A 26,134-nucleotide genomic window follows, 5' to 3' on the forward strand; every position below is an offset into this window, starting at 1 on the left:
GATGAGTACTCAGCTTCTGATGAAGAATACATGATAAGCACACACAGTCCTTCCCGGTGGAGGGCGACCCTCACAGTCCTGCAGATCGGTACTCGCTTCTAAATAGGAACCAGCAACTCCATCCGACAACTGGTCATCAGGAGCCTCTGTCTGTGATTTGCATACAATTAAAGCTGAACTGACTTAATGAGCCGTGCTAATTGCAGCTTGTGTGGAGAGGGCTCATTACCTCATATTAGAAGCCTCCTCATTTTAGCCTGCCATGTGGCCCATTCACCGAGAACAGTGTTGACCCAGATTTGATACAGACTGTTTTGGTGCTTGTAACAAAGGGAAATGTTTCTTCTAACATCGTCATAAACGTTCTCGACCCCTGATGCAAGAAACGTTCAAAGTCAGTCTCAGCCAGGACAAACTCGACCCAGGTGTATCAGGCGAAACAAGCTACTCTCATTATCCCGAAATACTCCAACAATATATACCCCATATGGGCAAAGGGAGCAATTACTAAAACCCTTTTTGCATGAAGTTAAACATCGTCCAAACCTTTAATTTGCAGAATTTCCTGCCCATCAACTCTAAGTCTCATAGCGGGAAGCATTTCACAAAGTTCGGAAGATGGGTCCAGTCACTATGCTCACCTATGGATAATCTCTATGATCGGACATTCTCAAGTCGTCCAGCTTGGGGGCGCTCTATAAGCCTTTCCCACATAGATGGCATGTTTGGCTAGTTTCTACCTGTCCTCTACACTTTTACAAAAGTGGCTCCAGTAGTACCCACCATGGTCAGGCATGAGGCGGTGCACTCCGCATAGACACAAAGCATTTCGACTAGTGATCGTTACATACACTGAGACGCGGGTCGCTCTTGGGTTTTATGCGTTTTTATACACATTTACATTACAGTTACAGTAGTTAAAAATATATTGCATAATATGTAATAAAATGAAATACATAAAATAAAGTTTCTCAACAAGATATTTATAGAAACGGGTCTATAAAAGCTCATGTGTGTTACCCGGTAAGGCGGTTGGTCATGTGTGAAGACTTCATACATCACATCCTGGGGCAGCGAAGAGAGAATAAATGGTAGTGTTGTGTGACCAATTACAGCACGGAGAGGGGGAGCTGGAGTGAATAGCCTATGGCTCGTTAGATTATATTCCCAAGGCCAGAGAAATGGGACATTGGGGCGTAAACAGACCGTCTGCACATAGACGATGGCGGCAAACGGGACACATGATTCTGGACAGTATTAAGTAGACCCTAATATGCACGTATGATAACTCCAGGGTATCACGTACATGCTCGTGCTTGTAGTCTTACCCCAGCTGGGGAGGCGCAGCTCTCCGTGCCTTGAACCACCACTCCGCTAGGACAGAACAAGAGACCTTTGGCTTGTTACTATGTCACTGTTAGACCAATGATACAACAATGAAATGTAAGAACAACTAGCTGTGTGAAGCAGAGCCGGGCTCATTCATCGCTCTCTGACTCTTCATCTGCGGCGTAATACTGCTGCGCGCTGTTCTGCGTGTACATGCGTTTCTTCACCGGGCAGTTGTGTTCCATCAGAATGGCCTGAAGGTTGAAACCAGATTACATTAGAGAGATTCTATACCGAGGTCACACAAAGCCAAAGTCAAAATATTGCACAAATAACAGACTGTGATCAGCAATAGAACACGAGGTCCAGTCCTGGTGGTCCCGACCTCCGTCTGGTCCTCCGATGGGGTCAGAGTCCATCATAGTCTACAATGGTGACTTCAGATTGGCAGAAATTTTAGATGGTGTTATCAATCTAAAGAGAATGGATTGTGAAGTCTTCCAGGTCATTACAAGGATGTCCACCGGAGAACTCATGTCAGGGAACTCGATGTTGCGCAAGATGGGCTCTTCTCTATTTGCATAAATATTACTAAGTGGATTTATAGAGAGAAATCTCCGACATCTTACGACCAACTGATTTCTGTAATCGAAAGCAAAATCTTCTCAAGAAGGGAACTGTGTCCGTATTCCACCCAGAGAACATTGGTAAGACAAACGGGTGTGAGAATGTGCCTTCTGAATAATAAGTAGATATGGGGATTGTTAACTCACCTGGTGCACGAAGGGTTAACCCAGTCCAGGAAAAAACCCTCCGGCACCCTGTATCCAAGTTAGAGTGTAAAGTCACTATTTGTCCACAATCCAGCAACGGTGTGGAGAGACGTCTGGGGTACAACAAGCAGGCTTGGTGAACAGAAGCTCGCCGGGAAATAGTACAGAAGTAAAAAAAGGACTAAAAGCACTAAGATTTCACAGTGCTGGAAACCTTTCATGGATCCATTCCAGTATTTATTATAAGCCACGCGTTTCGGGGCTCCATTGCCCCTTTCTCAAGCATAAAATACGCAATTGTAAAGAGTAAATATATACAAAAGAATCTACTCCCACCGAGGCGTGCATCAGCGGCATCACCCAATGCCTTCTGACGTAATCACTAGGGAGGGACCTTCTCCTTGTAGCGGGCCATGATCACATGACCTGATTTGGAGCGCTACGTGTGTTCCAATTCTACATAAAACTTTATCATTCTGTGTGAAGATGACAAAGAGGCATCCGCCTTTACTGATTGTATCCTGGGAGAAGATGCTGCTCTGCCATTCATTCCACCCTTCTGCTATACATACATGGACATTAGCTACTGTTCAGAGTGCAAATCATAGGGAGATCTTACAAAAATTAAAAAAATAATTAATGCATCGTTACTGAATTATTAATAATTGATGGTAAATTATTGCACTATTCATGCATTACTGATTAACAAATCGATACAAATAAATGGATACTAAATACATCATTAATGCTGATTCGTTATGAATTATGGATATCTGGATTATAAAACTATGCCCACATTTTTTCTAATATTTCACCAACAGCACGGCGTCTATAGGAATTTTGGAGAGGTTCATAACCAGGACTACAAGGAGTTAAAGGGGTTGTCTCGAGGAAGCAGTGAATTTTTTTTTTGCCCAGTCCCCCTAATTAAGCATACATTACTAAGCCCCCCTGTAAATGACTTTTCTAGCTGGTTTGTACTTACAGTTCCAGCGTTTCAGCAACTTATAAAAATTTTCCCAAGATGGCCGCCGGCTCTTTTCCCTTCGCTTGCTGCAGCCTGACGTGCGCGCTCCCGAGACGCTACCAGCTGTGTCTCCCTGACAACCAGACGCCCCGCAGCCGCCGACCGGACCCCGGGATTGAACCCGGCCGACCAGTCACCCACCGCCAGGCAGCAGGTAACCGGCGCTAGGCCCCGGCTCCCCCGCGCTAGCCCCCGGCTCCCCAGCGCTACGCCCCGGCTCCCCAGCGCTACGCCCCGGCCCCCCCGCGCTAGACCCTGACAACAGACGAAGGCCCCTCGGCCCAGCGCTAGGTTCCGGAGCCCAGCGCTAGGTTCCGGAGCCCAGCGCTGGGCTCCGGAACCTAGCGCTGGGCTCCGGGGCCTACCGCTGTGGCCCGGGACCTTCACCTGTTAGTGACACATCACCCCCGACCCATCACTTACCTGGGCGGCTTCTCTGGACAGCTGGACGGCTGGGCGACTTCTCGGGACAGCTGGGCGGCTCCAGTTTCTGCACCTTCGTCTAAGAGAGGATGGTACAGAATGGCCGCTCCAGCGCGCTCCCGAGAAGTGACAGCTCTTCTGCGCATGCGCAGAAGAGCTGTAGCGGCGAGCACACTGAAGCGGCTCGTGCTGAGAGCAGAAGACCGGACTGCGCAAGCGCGTCTAAAAAAGCAAGCCGCCAACGAATTTAGACGGAACCATGGAGACGAGGACGCTAGCAACGGAGCAGGTAAGTGAATAACTTCTGTATGGCTCATAATTAATGCACGATGTATATTACAAAGTGCATTAATATGGCCATACAGAAGTGTATAACCCCACTTGATTTCGCGAGACAACCCATTTAATAGTTACACCGTTGGAGCATGTGGAATCAGGATCCATTGCGGCATTAAGTAGGAAAGAAATGTATTGGATATTTCACTTAAAGACACTAATTCCTCCTGGTTTTAATGAAATATTCGAAAAAATGTAGGCATAGTGTTATAATCCAGATATCCATAATTCATAACGAATCAGCATTAATGATGTATTTAGTATCCATTTATTTGTATCGATTTGTTAATCAGTAATGCCCAACATATTGGCCATGGGAGATTTTACCGATGCAGACATTTGTTGGGAATCTCTCAGGTAAAAGTAATGGTTGGGGAAGTAAGGGTGGCTGGGACCTTAGGAGGCAGTGACCATGAGATCCTTGGATGTTGGATAACAAGGGGAGGAAGACCTGAGAAAACTCAGACCTCAAGGATGGATTTCAGAAAGGCAGATTTCAATGAACTCAGAAAGAGGAGAGGAAGAATCCAATGGCTGGATGTTGTTAAGGAGAGAAATGTCCAAGAAGGTTGGGAAATATTGTGAAATGGGATTCTCAAAGCACAATCGTTACCAATCCCTAAAAGAAGGAAGAATGGGAAGCATTTAAGGAAACCAGGATGGATGAACGCAGAATTTACAGACATGTTAAAAACGAAGAAAAATATGGTTATCAAATGGAAAGAGGAGGAATATCTAAAGAAGAATGTAATGGGGTCTGTAGAAACTGTAGGGCAAGTGTCAGAAAAGGTAAAGCTAATAATGAATTGAGGCTTGCAACAGAGACCAAAAGCAATAAAAAAGGATTTGGGGGGTCAAAAGCAAAAGAAAAGTCAAAGATGCTATTGGATGCTTACAAGATGAAAATGGTGAATTGGTTAAGAATGATGTAGAGAAGGCCGAACTTTTAAATTCCTATTTTGTATCTGTTTTCTCTCAGAAAGTAGATGTAACATCAGCTGATCTTTGTGCTATTGGGGGAATAAAAGAATGCAGGCTATCTGTAAGCAGAGAGATGGTGAGGGAACACTTAGCTAACTTACATGAATTCAAATCTCAAGGTCCAGATGAATTACACCCTAGAATACTAAAGGAAGCAGCGGAGGTAATTGCTGAACCACTCGCCATAATCTTTGAAAATTCCTGGAGAACAGAAGAAGTCCCAGAAGATTGGAAAAGGGCAAATGTTGTCCCTATCTTCAAAAAAGGGAAGAAGGTGGATCCAGGAAACTACAGGCCAGTGAGCCTGAAATCTATACAGGGAAAGATCTTTGAACAAATTATTAAACAGCATGTATGCAAGTACTTGGATGAAAATGGAGTGATTAACTAGAGGGAGCATGGGTTTGTAACAAGCAAGTCATGCCAGACTAATCTAATTTCCTTCTATGATAGTATTACTGACCAGGTTGATCAGGGAAATGCGGTGCATATAGTTTTTTTTTACCTAAGTAAAGTATTTGACAAAGTATTTTATGCCATACTTATTGAGAAAATGACCAAATATGGGATTGATAAGGCAACCGTTAGGTGGATTCAGAACTGGCTGAGTGATCGTACTCAAAAATGGGTCATAAATGGCTGCACATCCAAGTGGAAGAATGTATCAAGTGGGGTACCACAAGGCTCTGTCCTGGGCCCAGTGTTGGTCAACATTGTTATAAATGATCTGGAGGAGGGAATTGATGGGAAACTGATCAAATTTGCTGATGACACAAAGATAGCTAACACTAGGGAAGAGAGAGAGTATTCAAAAAGATCTAGAAAAGCTTGCACAGTGGGCGGCGACTAACTGAATGGTATTTAACAAGGAGAAATGCAAAGTCCTACATCTGGGCAAGAAAAATGAAAAAAAGCACATACAGAATGGGAGGAATTGAGCTAAGCAGCAGCAGATGTGAAAAAGACTTGGGTATACTAATAGATCATAGACTGAACCTGAGTCAACAATGTGATGCAGAAGCCAAAAAAGCAAACACAATTCTGGGATGTATTAAGAGAAGCATAGAGTCTAGATCATGTGAGGTCATTATCCCCTCTACTCTTCCTTAGTCAGACCTCATCTGGAATACTGTGTCCTGTTCTGGGCACCCCACTTTAAAAAAGACAAACTGCAGCAAGTTCAGAGAAGAGTTACCAAGATGGTGAGCGGTCTGCAAATCATGTCCTATGAGGAAGGGTTAAAGGATCTGGGAATGTTTAGCTTGCAAAAAAAAAGGCTGTGAGGAGACTTAATAGCGGTCTACAAATATCTGAAGAGCTGTCACAGTGCAGAGGGACCAGCCCTATTCTCATTCTCACAAGGAAAGACCAGAAGCAATGGGATGAACCTGAAAGGGATGAGACACAGATTAGATATTAGACAGTGAGGGGGATCAATGAGTGGAACAGGTTACCACGGGAGGTGGGGAGTTCTCCTTCATTGGAAGTGTTCAAACAGAGGCTGGACAAATATCTGTCTGGGATGATTTAGTGATCCTGCACTGAGCAGGGGGTCGGACCTGATGACCCCAGAGGTCCCTTCCAACTCTACCATTCTATGATTCTAATGCATGAATAGTGCAATAATTTACCATCAATTCATTAACAATTCATTAATTATTTGATATTAATTGTTTAGACTTTTAAATAATTGTACCATGTCTATATGCGGAACTCTAATGCATTATTGAACATATTTATAGTAATGACATGTATAGGACCCAATCCGAGGCGATTTTAATTGAATATATTGACTTATTTTTGTAAGATCTCCCTATGATTTGCGCTCTGAACAGTAGGTAATGTCCATATATGTATAACAGAGAGGTGTAATCAGAGCGACACACACAGGCATGAATGGCAGAGCAGCATATTCTCCCAGGATACAATCAGTAAAGGCGGATGCCTCTTTGTCATCTTCAAACAGAATGATAAAGTTTTATGTAGAATTGGAACACACGTAGCGCTCCAAATCAGGTCATGTGATCATGGCCCGCTACAGGGAGAAGATCCCTCCCTAGTGATTACGTCAGAAGGCATGGCGTGATGCCGCTGATGGACGCCTCGGTGGGAGTATGTTCTTTTGTATATATTTGCTCTTTACAATTGCATATTTTATGCTTGAGAAAGGTGTGATGGAGCCCCGAAACGCGTGGCTTATAATAAATACTGGAATGAATCCATGAAAGGCTTCCAGCACTGTGAAATCTTAGTGCTTTCAGTCCTTTGCAGCGCGGGGTTACTTTTTTAGTTCTGTACCAGAGAACATTGGTTGAAGTCTCTCCACCATCTTGTTGGCTTTCTCTAGAGAAAGCCAATGCTCCAACATGACTATTCTAATAGCAACCAAGAGCAGATTGGCCGTTTACTGCACTGGGAATTTTCCTGATGGGCTGGCCCTGTGTGCCCATAACTACCTTCAGCTGGCCCTGTGTGTAAGAACTACAGCGGGCTGCCTATATGTGGTGTGACTGTATGGAGGAGGCACTTGCATGCAAGGGAAAGAAGCCCGGAGGTGGACACTTACTCCAAGTGGCAGCCCAGTCACAAAAGAGCCATGCTTACTAAGTCTGAGCCATTGAGCCCCCTCATTGGTTTATCGCTAAGTAGTCCCACCTCCAGGCCATGCTGATCATATGACATGCTACCAGCCGGGAGGCGTTGGACATACTCAACAGAGCAGCAGCAAGCCACCTTCTGCTATTGTTCACTCCATCCCCTACCTTCAAATTACACTGGTAACTGATAACCGTAACCTGCCTGTTGTCAATGAGGTAAAAAAAAATCCATCAACAGATGGGGTTCTCTAAGTAATCCCTTCGGGAGTCAATTGACCGCACCCATGGACTTCAGGGTCATTCCATGCCAAATCAGAACAAAAGATGAACTTTTCAACCCTGCAGTTTCAAATCTTCATGAAATTTGTTGGGAAGGTAGAGGGCATACAGTAACTTACAGATATAATGGTTCAGCCCTCAGCGATGCACAGTATTCATACAGCAGGGTCGCAGATATGAAAAAAATGTGACATTTATGCTTACTAGGGCAACCTAAAAAAATGACAACTTTTCTTCTAATAGCGGTAGACCTTTCATCTTGCGCTCAGTTGGAAGCTAACGGAGCACGCTTCTCATAAGAACAAGAGTTCCGGAACAAAATATTACATTCTTCTTCATTTCAAGGTCACATGACCTAAACTTTAACCTTGAATATCTTAAAAAAGTGTACATTCCTGTTTAATAAAATATGTAATACAGATAAGTGCAATCTCTTGTGGCTGCAAGGTTTACTTTGGGAACAGGACGGAAAAAAAAAGAAAGCGGTATACATTATATGCAATTAAATATCACAGCCCTTGTTTAGGAAATTACTTTATTCTAGAATGAAATACGAGGGCCAGTCAAAAATTATCCGCACTTTGACTGTAGATTTTACATTTTTTAAATCAACTTTCAGAAAAGAGAAATATTTTATTTTTTGACATAATTTCCCTGCTTTTCAATACACTTAATTAGAGTTGAGCGAACGTACTCTGTCGAGCTTGATGCTCGTTCGAGTATTAGTGTACTCAATGGTGCTGGTTATTCAAACGAGCATCAAATCGTGTTTGACCACGCCCCAGCTTTTGGCTCCTCCCCGCTGTGACGTGCCTGTTTTGGCCCCTCCCTACCGCGACGCAGCGCACGCCATTTGAAAATTTTTGGTCTGGCGAGAAGGAGAAGGGAGAGGGAGAAAGAGATGCGAACCAAGAAAAAAAAAAAGCTCGTGACCCGGCGTCCCACATACAAAAATGCTCGAGTCTCCCATTGTAGTCAATGGGGTTCGTTACTCGAGTAGAGCTCTCGAATTTTACGAAAAGCTCGACTCGAATAACGCGGACCCGAGCATTTGGGTGCTCGCTCATCTCTACACCTAATCCATCCGTCAACAAGCTTTTGTCTTCCCTCATTAAAAAATGTATTTGGCTGAGCTGTGAGCCACGAATGCACCGCCGCCTTCGCCTCTCAATCAGACATGAATCTTAGTCCTCTCGGTACTTCTTTCAGGGCACCAAACAGAATCCACCGTCACTCATCTATCCAACAGAATCAGTTGTCCTGCACGCTCAATGTCATCAGTCATGGGCATGGGCGGGCGTCCGGTTCCTTCTTGTGCGAACTTCCCTGGACTTTGCTATCCATTCATACACACTTCTTCATGACGAAACACTTTCTCCATACTGTGCTCAAAGTCTTCGATGAATATCGGCTTCAGACGCGCCTCCAGACCGCTAAAAACAAATCACTGCTCTAAGTGAGGCAGCCATTTATTCTTGCACTATAGTCATAAATTAACTGAGGCAACACGGTCAGCGACTGGGCAGACGGCGACCAACAGCGAAAAGTACTGGTAAGAGTGGGCAACAGACGTTTAATATAAACCGGAGGGCGGATAATGTTTCACTCGCCCTCGAATAATGCGGTATGTACATTCTAAGAGTATGTAGGACCTCTTACTCCTCAGATGTGCGTCAGCCTGATGCAAAAACAGGCAACACATTTCAGATTTGGCACACCACGGAGCTGATTTGGGGATTCAAGCCGAATGTCACTTTTTTGCCTCATCTCATAGCAAAAAACTCAAGCAATGGACTTGGTGGAAGAGGCTGGCAGCGAGGGCAAGTTTACAACGTATTTATACTGAAGTTATGACTGCGAAATGGTTGTTTTGGGTAAAAGACAATACGGTATCAATAATGTGAGCTTTCTATATCCGTGCCAAGAAGAAAGAATGGAGAATGAGAAGTGGCGCACGGTGGGCAACAAAGGTTCATGCATGTTTCATGTGTGTTTGGAAGGTGGAGACCGAGAGAGAAAGTTCTAACAGGTTCCCTTTAAATACCTGGTAGTAAGCCCTGTACCCCTGATGATGCCACTTTTGTGGTGAAACGTGTTGGGGTGGCTTTCAGGTTTAATAGCAGTGACCCCCACAGTTTAATTCCATACACTAGTCAGAGCAGGAATATCTATTTCGTTTTGTCATATTGTGACTATATTTAGGCTGTAGCTTATATAGGGACATATGTATTACAGCTTGATAGGCACTACTATAGACAGTGCAGTGACCCGTGTGTTTAAATGAGCCCCTTAGTATTTTATAGTAATTATTAATAAAGATTACTCTAGTTTGGGCTCTTTTGCCAATAGGTGAATTGTCCCAGAATGAAGCTTAACCCTTTCCAATCCAATTTGTATCCTGGTTTTCCTAGGGGGCTTACTCTTTTTCTGCTGTTATACAATGGCGCTATATGCTGGCTAAAGCCAGTACTGCATAAGGTGACCCATTGGTTAGGCTCTGACAGCAGAGAGGCTGGCAATATACAGTAAGAGAACCCTGCCGGACGTCTTCCATCATCGGAGCTGTACAGGCTTAAATCATAATGTCTTCAGACGTCAGACAGTGGATTGGAAAGGGTTAAACCAAGAAGAGCTTGCATTTACCCTTATTACAAACTGTAGTCCCCTCCCAAAAATTGAACATACATCTTTTTAGATACTCAAGGTCAAAATTTGTCATGTGACCTTGAAATGAAGAATGTAGTAACTAATTGTCAAACATCTTTTGAGACGTTTGCCCCAACAGGTTCAAAACAAACCCACAATAAAAAGTTCTACCGGAATTAGAAGCAAAGTTATGTTTTTTGTTGACCCGGTAAGCATCAACTACAGATTTCTTCACCTGCTGTATGAATACGAGGCATCACTCAAGGCTAAAACTTTACATCTGTAAATGGCTTTATGCCTTCTAACATCCTACCAAATTTCATGACAATGTGAACCGGTCGGGCGCTATGAGGATTTGGCATGAAATGGCTCTATAAGAAAAGACAGAGGTGTAAGGTGAAGCCACTGCGCCCCAGAGCGAAATCCGTAAAAAGCTCCCCCAACTATAATGCTTCATCTATAGTACTGCTCTCCTCGTATGGGGCAGAGAGACCATATGGCCCCATGAGGTTCCAGGGTACAGGTTTAAGTCAAACCCTATCAACCACCTATATTTATGCCCCTGATGCTGATTACCCCTTTATGCCCCAGGGCATAAATGTATGGCCTGTGTAAGAAGGGGTTCCTGCGAATGGGTGTAGAGTTACATAGTATGGATGAGGCAGGCACAAAGGTTGAGTCCGCGCCATCCACAGCGGGAGCTAGCTATTAGTGGCTGCAACAGCCAGGATCAGCGCTCTCACCAATCCCCGCTGTTAACCCCCTTACATGCAACAATCAATGTTGATTGTGGCATGTAAAAGGTTCAATGATGTAACATCGATGGCACTCCACCATGTATTCACACAGAGCCAAAGATGGCGGAATTGCGTGTTTTTTCCCCATTTCACTCCACCTAGAAATTTCTATACATTTTTCAGTAGATTAAATAGAACCACTGAAAAGAACCCGCAGAGCAGACAGCAATGGCGATGGCGAAATAGAAGAGGTATGATTTTTTTGAAAGTGGGGAGGTAAACCATAAATGAAATTTAAAAAGGGTGTCCTTAGTGTGGTAATTATAATGGTTTTTTGCTTTTCAGTTTGCTAACTGAAGGCCCACTTTAGGGATGCAAAAGACAAACAGGGCCCCTGTTCCCCGCTCGGAGCGATCGGCTATTATACAGCCGAGCGCTCCAAGCGGAGGATGCAGAAGACAAGCAGGGTGTCCCCGCTTGTCTTCTGCATCCAGCTGTTCTCTGCTCAGAACGCCCAGCTGTTATACAGCCAAGTGCTCCAAGCGTGGTATGAAGAACGCAGCTGGACCGCTCTGTTCTTCATGCCCAGCCTGTGTTCAGGGAGCAGCATACAGCTAAAACAATAGTATCAGCTGTATCCCGCTGTGAATCCCTGATGAGGCTCATCGTCAGCACGCTGAAAGATCAGCGATGAGCGACAGGATAACGAAAACTGTGTGATGTCAGTGCAGCCAGACACAACGATTATCGCTCAGAAGACGGCTCTGAGCGAACTTTGAGCGATAATCGTTGTGTCTAAATGGGCCTTAAAGGTGCATTTACACACACAGATATCTTTCAAAATATTGAAAGATCAGCAATAGTTTTGTATAAAAGTACTAGTAGGCACTAATTGCTATTAGTACTTATCATCTTTATTTGCATGCAAATGAGCTTTTGGGAGCTAGTACAAAACTCCTCAGGAGGTCTGAGCTCTGTAAGTAGCTGTATTGTTCAGCCACGGGCTCCCCTTGGAGAATTCAGCACCATGGACAGCAGACACAGCATGCGGTCCTGCTAACCAGCTGTTCTGCTAAAGGACGGTTTTCAAGCAGAACTGAAAACCGTAGTTCGGCAGAAAACTGAAAGTTGGGCCCATTTAGACACAAAGATAATCACTCAAAAGACGGCTTTTTAGCAAATTTTGAGCATTGATCGTTGTGTCTAAATGGGGCTTTAGTGATATTTTGGGATATTCTCGTTGGACGCTCACTGAAATACAAAAGATAACTGCAGTATGACATGTGACAAACATACTGATCATGATTTGTACTTACCATCTTCTCTTCTTTTGCAGGAGGACTTCTAAGGAACAGACAAAGTGGAGCAAACGCAATATCAACTAGTCCAATAATCGTCATTAGCCAGGGGAACCCAATAGACTTTGCAATAGCGCCTCCAGCTGACGGCCCTGGAAGATATGAGTACTGCGGTGAGGATGAGGTCTGAGGCACCAGCTGTTTATTCTGTAAATATCAGCGGGTCAGTGAGTAAACAAGCCGACGATAAGAGACAATGTGGATGTGATGTCAGCAGATGTCCCTGTCACAGCACTCACCTAATGCAAACCCCATGCAGAAGGCCACGTCTGCAATGGCGTAAACGCTGCCGTAGACAGAGACGTGACGCAGATCTACCAAGTAACCCATGATGGGCATCATCGATGAATCTACCATCCCTACCAGAGACATGAACGCTAGTCAGAATATCTCATCACATAAGGACGGAACTGATATCACATGCAATATAATGTACTATATACCGAACACGTCAGGATGTGATCACAGCACTTACCAATAGCAAATCCAACTCCAAAATTTGGCGCTATTAACCCATAAATATCCTTAGCAAAAGGCACCTTAATGTGGAAAGACAAAGTGAAAGATGAACGTGAGATTCCATTCAATATAAGATGTATCCTCCATATCCCTGCACTGATATACTCACACATATAACGCTTATCCCCACCACGATCATCCCGATGAACGCGCACAGCCACCTGCAACCAGAGAGATTGTGAAGAACTTACACCAACCCCCAGCATCCTCCAAAGGGAGGGAAAACAGATAGAAATTCAGTGCAATAGCGGTTATATTCTTGTACATAGGGAGCAGTATTATAGTAGTTATATTCTTGTACATAGGGAGCAGTATTATAGTAGTTATATTCTTGTACATAGGGGCAGTATTATAGTAGTTATATTCTTGTACATAGTGGCAGTATTATAGTAGTTATATCCTTGTACATAGGGGGCAGTATTATAGTAGTTATATTCTTGTACATAGTGGCAGTATTATAGTAGTTATATTCTTGTACATAGGGGGCAGTATTATAGTAGTTATATTCTTGTATATAGGAGCAGTATTATAGTAGTTATATTCTTGTACATAGGGAGCAGTAATATAGTAGTTATATTCTTGTACATAGGAGCAGTATTGTAGTAGTTATATTCTTGTACATAGGGGGCAGTATTATAGTAGTTATATACTTGTACATAGTGGACAGTATTATAGTAGTTATATTCTTGTATATAGGAGCAGTATTATAGTAGTTATATTCTTGTACATAGGAGCAGTATTATAGTAGTTATATTCCTGTACATAGGAGCAGTATTGTAGTAGTTATATTCTTGTACATAGGAGGCAGTATTATAGTAGTTATATTCTTGTACATAGGAGCAGTATTATAGTAGTTATATTCTTGTACATAGGGAGCGGTATTATAGTAGTTATATTCTTGTACATAGGAGCAGTATTATAGTAGTTATACTCTTGTACATAGGGGGCAGTATTATAGTAGTTATATTCTTGTACATAGGGGCAGTATTATAGTAGTTATATTCTTGTACATAGGGGCAGTATTATAGTAGTTATATTCTTGTACATAGGGGGCAGTATTATAGTAGTTATATTCTTGTACATAGGGAGCAGTATTATAGTAGTTATATTCTTGTATATAGGAGCAGTATTATAGTAGTTATATTCTTGTACATAGGGGCAGTATTATAGTAGTTATATTCTTGTACATAGGGGGCAGTATTATAGTAGTTATATTCTTGTACATAGGGAGCAGTATTATAGTAGTTATATTCTTGTACATAGGGGGCAGTATTATAGTAGTTATATTCTTGTACATAGGGGCAATATTATAGTAGTTATATTCTTGTACATAGGGGGCAGTATTATAGTAGTTATATTCCTGTACATAGGAGCAGTATTGTAGTAGTTATATTCTTGTACATAGGGGCAGTATTATAGTAGTTATATTCTTGTACATAGGAGCAGTATTATAGTAGTTATATTCCTGTACATAGGAGCAGTATTGTAGTAGTTATATTCTTGTACATAGGGGCAGTATTATAGTAGTTATATTCTTGTACATAGGGAGCAGTATTATAGTAGTTATATTCTTGTACATAGGGAGCAGTATTATAGTAGTTATATTCTTGTACATAGGGGCAGTATTATAGTAGTTATATTCTTGTACATAGTGGCAGTATTATAGTAGTTATATTCTTGTACATAGGGGGCAGTATTATAGTAGTTATATTCTTGTATATAGGAGCAGTATTATAGTAGTTATATTCTTGTACATAGGGAGCAGTAATATAGTAGTTATATTCTTGTACATAGGGGCAGTATTGTAGTAGTTATATTCTTGTACATAGGGGGCAGTATTATAGTAGTTATATACTTGTACATAGTGGACAGTATTATAGTAGTTATATTCTTGTATATAGGAGCAGTATTATAGTAGTTATATTCTTGTACATAGGAGCAGTATTATAGTAGTTATATTCCTGTACATAGGAGCAGTATTGTAGTAGTTATATTCTTGTACATAGGAGGCAGTATTATAGTAGTTATATTCTTGTACATAGGAGCAGTATTATAGTAGTTATATTCTTGTACATAGGGAGCGGTATTATAGTAGTTATATTCTTGTACATAGGAGCAGTATTATAGTAGTTATACTCTTGTACATAGGGGGCAGTATTATAGTAGTTATATTCTTGTACATAGGGGCAGTATTATAGTAGTTATATTCTTGTACATAGGGGCAGTATTATAGTAGTTATATTCTTGTACATAGGGGGCAGTATTATAGTAGTTATATTCTTGTACATAGGGAGCAGTATTATAGTAGTTATATTCTTGTATATAGGAGCAGTATTATAGTAGTTATATTCTTGTACATAGGGGCAGTATTATAGTAGTTATATTCTTGTACATAGGGGGCAGTATTATAGTAGTTATATTCTTGTACATAGGGAGCAGTATTATAGTAGTTATATTCTTGTACATAGGGGGCAGTATTATAGTAGTTATATTCTTGTACATAGGGGCAATATTATAGTAGTTATATTCTTGTACATAGGGGGCAGTATTATAGTAGTTATATTCCTGTACATAGGAGCAGTATTGTAGTAGTTATATTCTTGTACATAGGGGCAGTATTATAGTAGTTATATTCTTGTACATAGGAGCAGTATTATAGTAGTTATATTCCTGTACATAGGAGCAGTATTGTAGTAGTTATATTCTTGTACATAGGGGCAGTATTATAGTAGTTATATTCTTGTACATAGGGGGCAGTATTATAGTAGTTATATTCTTGTACATAGGGAGCAGTATTATAGTAGTTATATTCTTGTACATAGGGGCAATATTATAGTAGTTATATTCTTGTACATAGGGGGCAGTATTATAGTAGTTATATTCTTGTACATAGGGGGCAGTATTATAGTAGTTATATTCTTGTACATAGGGGGCAGTATTATAGTAGTTATATTCTTGTACATAGGGGCAATATTATAGTAGTTATATTCTTGTACATAGGGGGCAGTATTATAGTAGTTATATTCCTGTACATAGGAGCAGTATTGTAGTAGTTATATTCTTGTACATAGGGGCAGTATTATAGTAGTTATATTCTTGTACATAGGAGCAGTATTATAGTAGTTATATTCCTGTACATAGGAGCAGTATTGTAGTAGTTATATTCTTGTACATAGGGAGCGGTATTATAGTAGTTATATTCTTGTACATAGGGAGCAGTATTATAGTAGTTATATTCTTGTACATAGGGGGCAGTATTATAGTAGTTATATTCTTGTACATAGGGGCAATATTATAGTAATTATATTCTTGTACATAGGGGGCAGTATTATAGTAGTTATATTCCTGTACATAGGAGCAGTATTATAGTAGTTATATTCTTGTACATAGGGGGCAGTATTATAGTAGTTATATTCTTGTACATAGGGGACAGTATTATAGTAGTTATATTCTTGTACATAGGGGACAGTATTATAGTAGTTATATTCTTGTACATAGGGAGCGGTATTATAGTAGTTATATTCTTGTACATAGGGAGCAGTATTATAGTAGTTATATTCTTGTACATAGGGGGCAGTATTATAGTAGTTATATTCTTGTACATAGGGGCAATATTATAGTAATTATATTCTTGTACATAGGGGGCAGTATTATAGTAGTTATATTCCTGTACATAGGAGCAGTATTGTAGTAGTTATATTCTTGTACATAGGGGCAGTATTATAGTAGTTATATTCTTGTACATAGGAGCAGTATTATAGTAGTTATATTCTTGTACATAGGGGGCAGTATTATAGCAGTTATATTCTTGTACATAGAGGGCAGTATTATAGTAGTTATATCCTTGTACATAGGGGGCAGTATTATAGTAGTTATATTCTTGTACATAGGAGGCATTATTATAGTAGTTATATTCTTATACATAGGAGGCAGTATTATAGTAGTTATATTCTTGTACATAGGGAGCAGTATTATAGTAGTTATATTCTTGTACATAGGGAGCAGTATTATAGTAGTTATATCCTTGTACATAGGGGGCAGTATTATAGTAGTTATATTCTTGTACATAGGGGGCAGTATTATAGTAGTTATATTCTTGTACATAGGGGACAGTATTATAGTAGTTATATTCTTGTACATAGGAGGCATTATTATAGTAGTTATATTCTTGTACATAGGGGGCAGTATTATAGTAGTTATATTCTTGTACATAGGGGACAGTATTATAGTAGTTATATTCTTGTACATAGGGGGCAGTATTATAGTAGTTATATTCTTGTACATAGGGGGCAGTATTATAGTAGTTATATTCTTGTACATAGGGGACAGTATTATAGTAGTTATATTCTTGTACATAGGGGACAGTATTATAGTAGTTATATTCTTGTACATAGGGGGCAGTATTATAGTAGTTATATTCTTGTACATAGGGGACAGTATTATAGTAGTTATATTCTTGTACATAGGGGGCAGTATTATAGTAGTTATATTCTTGTACATAGGGGACAGTATTATAGTAGTTATATTCTTGTACATAGGGGGCAGTATTATAGTAGTTATATTCTTGTACATAGGGGACAGTATTATAGTAGCTATATTCTTGTACATAGGGGGCAGTATTATAGTAGTTATATTCTTGTACATAGGGGCAGTATTATAGTAGTTATATTCTTGTACATAGGAGCAGTATTATAGTAGTTATATTCCTGTACATAGGAGCAGTATTGTAGTAGTTATATTCTTGTACATAGGGGCAGTATTATAGTAGTTATATTCTTGTACATAGGAGCAGTATTATAGTAGTTATATTCCTGTACATAGGAGCAGTATTGTAGTAGTTATATTCTTGTACATAGGGGGCAGTATTATAGTAGTTATATTCTTGTACATAGAGGCAGTATTATAGTAGTTATATTCCTGTACATAGGAGCAGTATTGTAGTAGTTATATTCTTGTACATAGGGGCAGTATTATAGTAGTTATATTCTTGTACATAGGGGGCAGTATTATAGTAGTTATATTCTTGTACATAGGGAGCAGTATTATAGTAGTTATATTCTTGTACATAGGGGGCAGTATTATAGTAGTTATATTCTTGTACATAGGGGCAATATTATAGTAATTATATTCTTGTACATAGGGGGCAGTATTATAGTAGTTATATTCCTGTACATAGGAGCAGTATTGTAGTAGTTATATTCTTGTACATAGGGGCAGTATTATAGTAGTTATATTCTTGTACATAGGAGCAGTATTATAGTAGTTATATTCTTGTACATAGGGGGCAGTATTATAGCAGTTATATTCTTGTACATAGAGGGCAGTATTATAGTAGTTATATCCTTGTACATAGGGGGCAGTATTATAGTAGTTATATTCTTGTACATAGGAGGCATTATTATAGTAGTTATATTCTTATACATAGGAGGCAGTATTATAGTAGTTATATTCTTGTACATAGGGAGCAGTATTATAGTAGTTATATTCTTGTACATAGGGAGCAGTATTATAGTAGTTATATCCTTGTACATAGGGGGCAGTATTATAGTAGTTATATTCTTGTACATAGGGGGCAGTATTATAGTAGTTATATTCTTGTACATAGGGGACAGTATTATAGTAGTTATATTCTTGTACATAGGAGGCATTATTATAGTAGTTATATTCTTGTACATAGGGGGCAGTATTATAGTAGTTATATTCTTGTACATAGGGGACAGTATTATAGTAGTTATATTCTTGTACATAGGGGGCAGTATTATAGTAGTTATATTCTTGTACATAGGGGGCAGTATTATAGTAGTTATATTCTTGTACATAGGGGACAGTATTATAGTAGTTATATTCTTGTACATAGGGGACAGTATTATAGTAGTTATATTCTTGTACATAGGGGGCAGTATTATAGTAGTTATATTCTTGTACATAGGGGACAGTATTATAGTAGTTATATTCTTGTACATAGGGGGCAGTATTATAGTAGTTATATTCTTGTACATAGGGGACAGTATTATAGTAGTTATATTCTTGTACATAGGGGGCAGTATTATAGTAGTTATATTCTTGTACATAGGGGACAGTATTATAGTAGCTATATTCTTGTACATAGGGGGCAGTATTATAGTAGTTATATTCTTGTACATAGGGGACAGTATTATAGTAGTTATATTCTTGTACATAGGAGGCATTATTATAGTAGTTATATTCTTGTACATAGGGGGCAGTATTATAGTAGTTATATTCTTGTACATAGGGGGCAGTATTATAGTAGTTATATTCTTGTACATAGGAGCAGTATTATAGTAGTTATATTCTTGTACATAGGGGACAGTATTATAGTAGTTATATTCTTGTACATAGGAGGCATTATTATAGTAGTTATATTCTTATACATAGGAGGCAGTATTATAGTAGTTATATTCTTGTACATAGGGAGCAGTATTATAGTAGTTATATTCTTGTACATAGGGGGCAGTATTATAGTAGTTATATTCTTGTATATAAAGGGCAGTATTATAGTAGTTATATTCTTGTACATAGGGGCAGTATTATAGTAGTTATATTCTTGTACATAGAGGGCAGTATTATAGTAGTTATATTCTTGAACATAGAGGGCAGTATTATAGTAGTTATATTCTTGTACATTGGAGGTAGTATTATAGTAGTTATGTTCTTGAACATAGGGGGCAGTATTATAGTAGTTATATTCTTGTACATTGGAGGTAGTATTATAGTAGTTATATTCCTGTACATAGGGGGCAGTATTATAGTAGTTATATTCTTGTATATGGGAGCAGTATTATAGTAGTTATATTCTTGTACATAGGAGGCAGTATTATAATAGTCATATTCTTGTACATAAGAGGCAATATTATAGTAGTTATATTCTTGTAGATAGGGGGCAGTATTACAGTAGTTATATTCTTGTACATAGGAGGCAGTATTATAGTAGTTATATTCTTGTACATAGGGGGCAGTATTATAGTAGTTATATTCTTGTACATAGGGGAGCAGTATTATAGTAGTTATATTCTTGTGCATAGGGGGCAGTATTATAGTAGTTATATTCTTGTACATAGGGGGCAGTATTATAGTAGTTATATTCTTGTATATAGGAGCAGTTTATAGTAGTTATACTCTTGTACATAGGGGGCAGTATTATAGCAGTTATATTCTTGTACATAGGAGCAGTATTATAGTAGTTATATTCTTGTACATAGGGAGCAGTATTATAGTAGTTATATTTTTGTACATAGGGAGCAGTATTATAGTAGTTATAGTCTTGTACACAGGGAGCAGTATTATAGTAGTTATATTCTTGTACATAGGGAGCAGTATTATAGTAGTTATATTCTTGTACATAGGGGGCAGTATTATAGTAGTTATATTCTTGTACATCGGCGTAGTATTATAGTAGTTATATTCTTGTACATAGGAGTAGTATTATAGTAGTTATATTCTTGTACATAGGGGCAGTATTATAGTAGTTATATTCTTGTACATAGGGGGCAGTATTATAGTAGTTATATTCTTGGACATAGGGAACAGTATTATAGTAGTTATATTCTTGTACATAGGGGGCAGTATTATAGTAGTTATATTCTTGAACATAGGAGCAGTATTATAGTAGTTATATTCTTGTACATAGGGGGCAGTATTATAGTAGTTATATTCTTGTACATAGGGGGCAGTATTATAGTAGTTATATTCTTGAACATAGGAGCAGTATTATAGTAGTTATATTCTTGTACATAGGGGGCAGTATTATAGTAGTTATATTCTTGTACATAGGGAGCAGTATTATAGTAGTTATATTCTTGTACATAGGGGGCAGTATTATAGTAGTTATATTCTTGTACATAGGGGGCAGTATTATAGTAGTTATATTCTTGTACATAGGGAGCAGTATTATAGTAGTTATATTCTTGTACATAGGGGGCAGTATTATAGTAGTTATATTCTTGTACATAGGAGCAGTATTATAGTAGTTATATTCTTGTACCTAGGGAGCAGTATTATAGTAGTTATATTTTTGTACATAGGGAGCAGTATTATAGTAGTTATATTCTTGTACATAGGGAGCAGTATTATAGTAGTTATATTCTTGTACATAGGGGGCAGTATTATAGTAGTTATATTCTTGTACATAGGGGTAGTATTATAGTAGTTATATTCTTGTACATCGGGGTAGTATTATAGTAGTTATATTCTTGTACATAGGGGGTAGTATCATAGTAGTTATATTCTTGTACATAGGAGGCAGTATTATAGTAGTTATATTCTTATGCAAAGGGGGCAGTATTATAGTAGTTATATTCTTGTACATAGGGGAGCAGTATTATAGTAGTTATATTCTTGTACATAGGGGGCAGTATTATAGTAGTTATATTCTTGGACATAGGGAACAGTATTATAGTAGTTATATTCTTGTACATAGGGGGCAGTATTATAGTAGTTATATTCTTGAACATAGGAGCAGTATTATAGTAGTTATATTCTTGTACATAGGGGGCAGTATTATAGTAGTTATATTCTTGTACATAGGGGGCAGTATTATAGTAGTTATATTCTTGTACATAGGGAGCAGTATTATAGTAGTTATATTCTTGTACATAGGGGGCAGTATTATAGTAGTTATATTCTTGTACATAGGGGGCAGTATTATAGTAGTTATATTCTTGAACATAGGAGCAGTATTATAGTAGTTATATTCTTGTACATAGGGGGCAGTATTATAGTAGTTATATTCTTGTACATAGGGAGCAGTATTATAGTAGTTATATTCTTGTACATAGGGGGCAGTATTATAGTAGTTATATTCTTGTACATAGGGGGCAGTATTATAGTAGTTATATTCTTGTACATAGGGAGCAGTATTATAGTAGTTATATTCTTGTACATAGGGGGCAGTATTATAGTAGTTATATTCTTGTACATAGGAGCAGTATTATAGTAGTTATATTCTTGTACCTAGGGAGCAGTATTATAGTAGTTATATTTTTGTACATAGGGAGCAGTATTATAGTAGTTATATTCTTGTACATAGGGAGCAGTATTATAGTAGTTATATTCTTGTACATAGGGGGCAGTATTATAGTAGTTATATTCTTGTACATAGGGGTAGTATTATAGTAGTTATATTCTTGTACATCGGGGTAGTATTATAGTAGTTATATTCTTGTACATAGGGGGTAGTATCATAGTAGTTATATTCTTGTACATAGGAGGCAGTATTATAGTAGTTATATTCTTATGCAAAGGGGGCAGTATTATAGTAGTTATATTCTTGTACATAGGGGAGCAGTATTATAGTAGTTATATTCTTGTACATAGGGGGCAGTATTATAGTAGTTATATTCTTGTACATAGGGGGCAGTATTATAGTAGTTATATTCTTGGACATAGGGAACAGTATTATAGTAGTTATATTCTTGTACATAGGGGGCAGTATTATAGTAGTTATATTCTTGAACATAGGAGCAGTATTATAGTAGTTATATTCTTGTACATAGGGGGCAGTATTATAGTAGTTATATTCTTGTACATAGGGGGCAGTATTATAGTAGTTATATTCTTGTACATAGGGAGCAGTATTATAGTAGTTATATTCTTGTACATAGGGGGCAGTATTATAGTAGTTATATTCTTGTACATAGGGGGCAGTATTATAGTAGTTATATTCTTGAACATAGGAGCAGTATTATAGTAGTTATATTCTTGTACATAGGGGGCAGTATTATAGTAGTTATATTCTTGTACATAGGGAGCAGTATTATAGTAGTTATATTCTTGTACATAGGGGGCAGTATTATAGTAGTTATATTCTTGTACATAGGGGGCAGTATTATAGTAGTTATATTCTTGTACATAGGGAGCAGTATTATAGTAGTTATATTCTTGTACATAGGGGGCAGTATTATAGTAGTTATATTCTTGTACATAGGAGCAGTATTATAGTAGTTATATTCTTGTACCTAGGGAGCAGTATTATAGTAGTTATATTTTTGTACATAGGGAGCAGTATTATAGTAGTTATATTCTTGTACATAGGGAGCAGTATTATAGTAGTTATATTCTTGTACATAGGGGGCAGTATTATAGTAGTTATATTCTTGTACATAGGGGTAGTATTATAGTAGTTATATTCTTGTCCATAGGGGGTAGTATCATAGTAGTTATATTCTTGTACATAGGGAGCAGTATTATAGTAGTTATATTCTTATGCAAAGGGGGCAGTATTATAGTAGTTATATTCTTGTACATAGGAGGCAGTATTATAGTAGTTATATTCTTGTACATAGGGAGCAGTATTATAGTAGTTATATTCTTGTACATAGGGGGCAGTATTATAGTAGTTATATTCTTGTACATAGGAGCAGTATTATAGTAGTTATATTCTTGTACCTAGGGAGCAGTATTATAGTAGTTATATTTTTGTACATAGGGAGCAGTATTATAGTAGTTATATTCTTGTACATAGGGAGCAGTATTATAGTAGTTATATTCTTGTATATAGGGGGCAGTATTATAGTAGTTATATTCTAGTACATAGGAGGCAGTATTATAGTAGTTATATTCTTGTACATAGGGGGCAGTATTATAGTAGTTATATTCTTGTACATAGGGGGCAGTATTATAGCAGTTATATTCTTGTACATAGGGAGCAGTATTATAGTAGTTATATTCTTGTACATAGGGGGCAGTATTATAGTAGTTATATTCTTGTACATAGGGGTAGTATTATAGTAGTTATATTCTTGTACATAGGGGGTAGTATCATAGTAGTTATATTCTTGTACATAGGGAGCAGTATTATAGTAGTTATATTCTTATGCAAAGGGGGCAGTATTATAGTAGTTATATTCTTGTACATAGGAGGCAGTATTATAGTAGTTATATTCTTGTACATAGGGAGCAGTATTATAGTAGTTATATTCTTGTACATAGGGGGCAGTATTATAGTAGTTATATTCTTGTGCATAGGAGCAGTATTATAGTAGTTATATTCTTGTACCTAGGGAGCAGTATTATAGTAGTTATATTTTTGTACATAGGGAGCAGTATTATAGTAGTTATATTCTTGTACATAGGGAGCAGTATTATAGTAGTTATATTCTTGTATATAGGGGGCAGTATTATAGTAGTTATATTCTAGTACATAGGAGGCAGTATTATAGTAGTTATATTCTTGTACATAGGGGGCAGTATTATAGTAGTTATATTCTTGTACATAGGGGGCAGTATTATAGCAGTTATATTCTTGTACATAGGGAGCAGTATTATAGTAGTTATATTCTTGTACATAGGGGGCAGTATTATAGTAGTTATATTCTTGTACATAGGGGTAGTATTATAGTAGTTATATTCTTGTACATAGGGGGTAGTATCATAGTAGTTATATTCTTGTACATAGGGAGCAGTATTATAGTAGTTATATTCTTATGCAAAGGGGGCAGTATTATAGTAGTTATATTCTTGTACATAGGAGCAGTATTATAGTAGTTATATTCTTGTACATAGGAGCAGTATTATAGTAGTTATATGTTTATCCCTTGCCCTTTCTAATGTAGGATATTTACTTCTCTGTTGATGTTTATATCTGCAGTGACTGATGCTCTGCGTGTTCACGTCTGCAGACACAATCTGTTTGGTGTCTGATAGTTTATTTTCTGGGTGGTGTCTGATAGTTTATTTTCTGGGTTCGATCAATAAGGCAATAGTTTCAAGACATGAACCTGACAAGAGCAGCGTCTTTAATTCTGTACTTTTTATTAACCCTTTAAGAAGCGGTAGTTATGTTGTATAAGATGTAGAAGATCGGGAAATGAGATGTTTATACAGTGTCTTGGATTACAGGGATATCACATAGGCCCTGACCTCACAATTTGCCACTGTCAAGCTGATTAGATCTGCAGCAGAAAGCAATAAGTAGACTTACCTCCCCATCCTGTGAGCCAGGGGCCCGAAGATATTGGTTCCTATGAGATAAGAGATGCTAGCGGGGAGGAAGGCCACACCTGTGGGAGACAAAATGTTACTTATCAGCTGTGATGAAACATTCATGAGAAGGTTTAATATCCGGAGGTCGTTATCATGTGAGGGATCATTACTGCCATGTTCCAGGGCTGTGCCCATTCATCTTGGCTGCTCCACAGCTCAGCTTTATCTAGTCACAGATGAGTCAATCACTTTCAGCTTCGGGTGTGAATGACTGCGGTAATCATTATTTATAGCGGTTTATTGGTGGAGTCCTACACAGCCTGCGGAAACTATGGAGGTCCCAAGATGACTCAATGCATTGTACATGACTGAAGGAAGACTCCTCTCTGGTTGTTGTATGCTTCTCATATGGTTCGTTATCATTGATCCTTTGACTCCATTTGTCTTTGTCTTGTCTGAGCCAATGAGGAGAGTGGGTCACCTCGAACTAGATCTATCTCCCCGTACTATGGACATTTACATTGATAGGGCATATTTTCCACAATCCTAGCTGAGACATTCTGCAATTTTCCGTTACACGTCAAGAGGTCGAAGAACAAGTGCAATTCAATGGTAGGATGTTGTGGCCTCTACTGTCATCATCCACATAATTCTTATGGCCTTGGGGCTTCTTATTGTATGTGAGCCCGAACCCTATGTTACAGTTTGATTGCCCTCAACAGGATTTCTGTGCTTTCAATAGCTGAAGGCCAAACGATCTCCTTGGCTGAGGATGAACTCTGGTGGTGGCTCATTTCTTGGGAAACAAAAGGAACAGGCACTGAAATTCAACATCCCTGATCCTTATTTCCCCCAACGTCATCTGTTGGGAGAAAGTTGAGTCACCACCATACATATTATAGAGTCGTCCAGCCCCACCATTATCATCATGTTCAGACAACTAAACACTATTATGTATGGCGGTCTTAAGTTTACCAGCCCATTGGAGATGGTGCTACGGATATCTGTTCTATCACACACTTGGAAACCTGAAGAGAAAGAGTTAGTAGACGCCTTACCGAGTTGCCATTTTCTGGAGCACATGGTTTCCATCATCCAGATCGGCAGTGCCGGTTCCATCATGGCTATTGCCATATTAGCAAAACATATGGATCCTGCAACAGAAGGAAATACAAATTTCTGACATTCC

The 26,134-nt window shown here is 38.7% G+C and overlaps 1 protein-coding gene across 1 annotated transcript in view; it reads right to left on the bottom strand.

Moving 5' to 3' along the window:
- Positions 1-1,478: 1,478 nt before the first annotated feature.
- The window catches only part of SLC18A2 (solute carrier family 18 member A2), a 64,883-nt gene continuing 40,227 nt past the window's right edge, over positions 1,479-26,134 (bottom strand). Inside the window, exons 9-15 of the mRNA XM_066598889.1 lie at positions 26,004-26,099; positions 24,944-25,022; positions 13,115-13,166; positions 12,962-13,025; positions 12,726-12,845; positions 12,445-12,578; positions 1,479-1,583 (exon numbers count right to left, since the gene is read on the bottom strand). Coding sequence (XP_066454986.1) covers positions 1,479-1,583; positions 12,445-12,578; positions 12,726-12,845; positions 12,962-13,025; positions 13,115-13,166; positions 24,944-25,022; positions 26,004-26,099 — 650 coding nt within the window. The remainder of the gene's footprint in view (positions 1,584-12,444; positions 12,579-12,725; positions 12,846-12,961; positions 13,026-13,114; positions 13,167-24,943; positions 25,023-26,003; positions 26,100-26,134) is intronic.

The sequence above is a fragment of the Eleutherodactylus coqui genome, chromosome 4 (assembly GCF_035609145.1).
Source record: "Eleutherodactylus coqui strain aEleCoq1 chromosome 4, aEleCoq1.hap1, whole genome shotgun sequence".
NCBI lineage: Eukaryota > Metazoa > Chordata > Amphibia > Anura > Eleutherodactylidae > Eleutherodactylus > Eleutherodactylus coqui.